The sequence below is a fragment of the Leucopleurus acutus genome (genome assembly GCF_964270905.1).
Source record: "Leucopleurus acutus genome assembly, chromosome: 10".
Taxonomy (NCBI): Eukaryota; Metazoa; Chordata; class Mammalia; order Artiodactyla; family Delphinidae; genus Leucopleurus; species Leucopleurus acutus.
Genome location: NC_139153.1, coordinates 31,223,806 through 31,229,805, shown reverse-complemented (window position 1 = coordinate 31,229,805; position 6,000 = coordinate 31,223,806). Strand labels below are relative to the sequence as shown.

Sequence of the window (6,000 nt, the reverse complement as noted above, 5' to 3'; positions counted from 1 at the left end):
AAAGTCTCTGACTGAAGGAAAGTTCAGGCTTCAGCATACCTTATTTTAGATGAAAAGTGAGTCTGAGGAGTGATCTTCCAGTATGGTTAGGGGTCTGTGAAATATCTGGGCAAAAGAAAAACAAAAAGCAAAAGCCCCACCCTCACTGCCAAATCACACACGCACACACACACACACACACACACACACACACACTCTCACACAACCAGCCAACCAATCCAGGGAGACACATTTCTGGGAGCTCTGGTGGAGTCAGGGCTCATCGGCACTGGAGAAGTGATCTACCGCAGCATTTCTCAAAGAAGGTTCTGTGGGTGGATCAGCCCCATGAGATGCTCTACTGAACAAGGGTTCTGAGGACAGAGAAAGTTGAGCATATTTACTCTTCCTTGGACATTCCCTATGCTTGCTAGGCTACTAAAGCCATTGAGAATTTCTCTAGTAAAGACAAATGACCATTTCTGCTTCTCCAGTATTTTCCAACATTGACCATGCGCTTCTTCCCCACTCCCATTAAATTTATTAACATCGAGTGGAATTTGCTTCTTGAAACACTTTGGGAAATGCTGATCCTTGAAGTATAAAAAGGCCTAATATGGAAGGAAGAATCTACACAAACAAAAGAGAAGAAAACACTAGATGAAAACAGAGAACCCAAACTCCTGGCAGGCTCTAGTGTCCTCTAGCAGCCACTGTACAGTGACTGTGATGTCCACCTAACACTGTCACTTGAATCCTCATCTTAATTGCCTCAGGGTGGGAAAAGAACTGGGTTGGAAGTGAGGAGTCATGGATTCCATTCTCCCTTCTGCAAACTGCCTTTGGATAATTAACTTCCCAATCTGAATCTCATTTTTCTCAATTATAAAATCAGAGTTTAAAGAAATGATCTTGATTGTACTTCCTAGGCCCAATTAGATGATTCTATCACAACTATTATAATGGAAGAAAAAGAGAAAATAGGATTTGCTTGAGAAGAATGCTCAACTTTTCTGGAATGCAAAATGAATGATGTATGAAATAGAAATCCTACAGTACAACCATATGCAGATAGGAGATTCTTAATCATTATTCTGGCCATTTTGACTGATGATTGAGAGTCTCAGGAGGACACCTGGACTAAACCTAGCTTTAGTTAGACAGTTTTTAAAAAAGAACAATCCAGAAACTTCCAGCAGCCAGATTTTTAAATAAAGCCAAAGGGCAACTTTAAAATTAGTTCTTTTAATTAATCGTCCTTCAGGTTGTACAGTCTGTGACTACATATTCTTGGTTATTAAACAGTTTGTACTTCAAAAAAAAATCAAGATGTGGCTGAAATGACAGATTCAAATGAAGCTAACCTAAAAATATGGAGAAATACAATACAGCAAATTATTATGCCAGTGTCTATGTATTTTTCATCTGTCAGTATTTTTCCTTTAACAGAAAATAAAATTAAATTAATTAGAGAGAGAAATTATAATTGCCAGGGAAGCTAAATTATTGATTTGATGCCACAAATCAGCTGACAGTTTTTTTCCTATAATTCCTAGGCTCTGTAATTAAATAATAATTTAGAGATTTAAGACTTAATGTCACTTACAAGTTGCATCCTGAATTGTATGAAACAAGAAACTGAATCAATCCCCAAATTGATACCAAATTATCTTAAGATGTATTTCCATATTGAATTGAATTATTTTTTTCAGGATCCATTTGCAATAGTCAATTTCAGATATAATGTTTAGTACACATTTGATGAGAATAGTAGAAGTCCAGGTCTTGAAAGTGGAAACTAATAATAATATAAACTTTTCCTCACTGCTACATGTGCCATGAGGCAAATGTGCCCTCTCATCACACTGGATCTAATCTATAACTGTGGTTCTCATGCATGACTACACATTTGAATTGCCAGGGGAGGTTTTAAAATTTTCTAATGCCCAGGGTGCACCCAAGACCAATCAAATCAAATGTTCTGGGGGTGAAACCTGGGCATAGAAGTATTTTTATAAACTTCCCAGGAGATTCTCATACGCAGCAAAATTTGATAAGTGAAGCCATATAGCCCAGTCAATGAGTTTCCAAGTAATCTGGCTCTACCATTTTGGTTTAAAATTGGCAGTGTGAAGCCCATCTATTTCTGTTTTTCAATTCTTCTATAGAAATCTCAACAGAAATTGAAGCTACTCCTTTTAAACAAAGTGTAAAATATGACCTTGTGGTAGATAATATAAATATAATATAAAAAGTATTTCCTTGAGCTCAGTATTTATATACTTGGCACACAATTCAAGGCTGGTCTACTCGAATTCAGGAAGCACATGATTTTCTTCCTTGTGATGTAGTGAGTAGAGTTGCAGTGACATATTCTTAAAGACCAAAGGAAGCCTCCTCCATTTCTCCAGGTCCAAGTCACAGAAGTGGTGAGGTATGTGGGGTGTTCAAATGGGTGACTTCTTATTAAATTTGGATCCATGGAGCTAGATTTGGATCATATTATTAGAATTCAGAGATAATTGGTAAAAAAATTTTTAAAAAAAGAACAGAGCTAAGCAGCTTAAGTTATTAACAATGTTGTGGTCTTTGGCAAACTCTGGATGAACTATAATGAAATGGAAATAGCAAGGTCGGTACCAATAAAATATGGTCATAAAGTCTGACTACTTCACAGTTAATCCTTTTTCTAATAATCTAAGGAAAGGTAAATACCATCTAGGAATATTCTGGTAAAGAAAGTGGGGTAAATAAAAAGAATCAGTTTAAAAGGTATTCTTCTGACCATCATACTTTATTTTTAATACAAATAGGTAATAAAATAAAAGGTACCCAGATATCTTTTAAACAAGAATACATTTTCTGTATATCAAGCCATCATTTACAGATTAACACTACAAAAAATTTGCATTAATAACTCTTAATTCGTTTACATAAAATTATATGAAATAAACAAAATTGTATGTAGGATGAGAACCAACAAATAAGAACCAATTCAAAGTTCTAAAATCTTATCTCTGTATTAATTCCTTCACAGTTCCAAAAAATCACACCCATCTACAAAAAGAACATAGGTAGTCTTAACACTGAACACTATGTACAAACTAACTTCATTTCTCTTAGTTACTGTTGATTCCATGGGCCTGGCCAACACATGCATTGTGATGCCAGTCAGAACTGCTATCCTGCTCTGCCGGGGGTGGCCATTCTTTGCCCTGGAAGGAGGCATTACACCAACTCGTAGTATTTCCCAGTCTGGGGATCAAAGTAACAGTTCAGACATGGGTCATACAGCAGAGTCAGCACTTCCTCGTCCTCTTCCACATTCAGGTCTTCTCCACCTGTGGGAAGGGGAACCACCGTCATGTTAGCTGTTGGCCTGGCCCGTAATTCTTAAACTGCAACAGAGAAGGGCAAGGAAGCAGGAATCATCCATCTTTCCTGGGAGACTGTCCTTTGCGGGCAGGATGTCAGTGCTAGAACGGAGGAGCGCTGCAGATGTGATAACGCTCTACTTGCAGTGTAAGACGGAGAAGAAACGGTGATCACAGGGGCCAGATTCGCTATAAAGCACAAGAAAAACGAGCGTGGAGAACTGGCAGGGAGAAGAAAAGATTAAGGAAGAGGGCCAAAGGACTAAAGAATTATGAGGATTAGGGATACTTGAACAGGATTCAAAATTTGATTATCACAGCTCTAGACTTCTTCATGGGCCAGAGCTGCACAGATGCCAAACAGTGCAAATTAATAAAGAGCTCAATCCCCATTCATACAACCTAAAAAGGCTACCAGATAAACATGAATTAAAATAATGTTTAGAAATATGGTACTCAAAGCATAGAACACAAATGGAAAACAATGTCAGATGATCTGTAATTTTATTAGCGGTAGCAAGATCTGTCACATTTGCTGGGAAAATGAACATGGCTTGATTTTTTTTTTCTTGTGACAGCTATTTAGATGGTTTGGATGAAGAGAACACCTACCGCCTAAGTAATCAGCCAAGTTAGCAAGGTTTGGTTGGTTTTCAACAAATGGCATGGAATGAAAAAAAAAAAAAAGCTTTACTAAGATATTTCCTGACCACCTTGTGTGTGCCCAGTGTTGTGCTCAGTACTTATGTACTTGATGCCATCACGCTTGCACTAGCAAGCGAGTGCCTTCTGAGTACTTCTCAAAATCCATGTAATAGGCTTGGAGGCTGGGAGGGCAAGACCTCCCTCAGCTGGAGAGGACCAGAGCAGGCTCAGGGAGGAGCAGATGATTAAGACAACACTTGTCTCTCTTCCTTAGCACAGGCTACTAAGGACCAAAGAAAACCAAACCTTTGGGCTACAAGCTCACCAGGGTCAGTTCTGGAGGGGCTGGTGGGCATGGGCAGGGCTGACACAGAACAGAGGCTCAGTAAATACTGAGTACTTTTTGAAAGGGTGAATCAATGATTGTGAAACAAAGCTGGGATCTTAAGCGTCACTGCCCAGAGGAAGGGAAGGCGGTGGTAGTGGTGGGACCTCACCTTACCCAGCCCAAATCAGATTAAGCTGGTGCATGGACACCGTCAGGACAGTGACAAACTGGACTTAAGGCCAAGGGAGTGGTGACAAAATGGTGGAGTGGGGTTTTGAAACTGTACCACAGCCATTCCTCTGCCCATCCTTCTTCTAACCACCCCAAAACATTTAACGTGATCCTTCCCTGCCCCAGGCACCAAGCCAGGTGTTGGGGGTATGAAGATATAAGAGAGAGGCCCTGTTTTCAAGGAGTTTGCAGTGATCTGGGGGAAACAAGAAATCAGTGGACTCTCTGGTGAGTTGCACGCAGTGCCAGCAGTTCTTAAAAAGTGGGGTTTAACAGAAGAATGATTTCATCTGCCTTGCTTAGTAACACCTCAAATAGTACAACCCTCGATGGTTTAGAAAGCACTTTCTCACGCAGTAGCTCATTTGACTGCTATGATCCTGTGAAAGAGGCAGGAATTATCGTGCCTGTTTGATGGATGAGGGAAACAGGGTCTGCCAAGTTAAACAGCTCATCTGAGGCCACTTGGTGAGTTCGAGGCAGGGTCAGGGGTGAACCTGGGTTTCCAGATTCCCAGTTCAGTGTTCTTTTGGCCATACCTGCTCTATCTCATTGTTAACACAATACTGGTGTGACACATTCAGTTGGAAGCTATTACATTGTGGGGATTTAAATACGGAAAGTAAAAAATTGTAAAGGTGTCCTACATTTAAAGACAGCAGTTTTGGAAACAAAAGAACTTTGAATTTTCATATTTCCAAAACCACTGACAAAGATGAGACAGTCCTTGTGGGAGGGGCAGAGGCAACTAGCTCAACAGGCCCAAAGGAACTGAGCTTATTAACTCCAGAAAAGGGAAAGCTTGATGGAAGTGACAACAGCCCTTCTGGCTTCACATATACAAAGGGTGGCAAATGAATGAGAAATTAAGACGATGCTGTGGGGCTCCAAGAGAAAGCAACAGGATCAATGGGTGAAAGTTATAAGGAGCCAGATTTTGGCTCAGCACAAGGAAAAATTTTCTAGACACTGGAGCTGACCAGGAAATGGAACATGGACTCTAGGGAGGGTGAAGCAGGGACTGGGGCAATCATTTGTATGAGATTTTGTAGATGAACCCTGTGTAGGACAGGGGGCCAGATCCAATGATCTCTATGGTGCCTTTGATGAGTTTTTGTGTCTCTTGGCTGCAGTGGCTTCTTGCATCCTTGAAATATGTCAGGACTTACAGCTAACGGCCACATTGATAGTGGTAGCTGACCTGAGCACCTTGCACAGTTTCTGATTAAGAACAGGAACCCAGAGAAGGCAGGCTGCCTTTCCTTTATTTTCTATTGTTACCTTAAGAGTGGTCCCTAGGGCCTTGTCTCCACCCTCCTCCTCTAAGTAGGAGAGGGTGGGAATGCTTTTCAAGTGGCTGTTTCATATTGAAGATGATCCCCTGGGCCACTTCTGCACATCAAAGGAGAGTGTGCATGTCCTTTACTTACAGATATTCAGTCC

At 40.5% G+C, this 6,000-nt stretch overlaps 1 protein-coding gene across 2 annotated transcripts in view; it reads right to left on the bottom strand.

Annotated features, from left to right (window-relative positions):
• Nucleotides 1–3,177: 3,177 nt before the first annotated feature.
• The window catches only part of CFAP20DC (CFAP20 domain containing), a 256,375-nt gene continuing 253,552 nt past the window's right edge, over nt 3,178–6,000 (bottom strand). For both annotated transcript variants that reach the window (XM_082848662.1, XM_082848661.1), the window contains one exon: nt 3,178–3,320. In XM_082848662.1, coding sequence (XP_082704788.1) covers nt 3,208–3,320 — 113 coding nt within the window. In that variant the 3' untranslated portion in view covers nt 3,178–3,207. The remainder of the gene's footprint in view (nt 3,321–6,000) is intronic.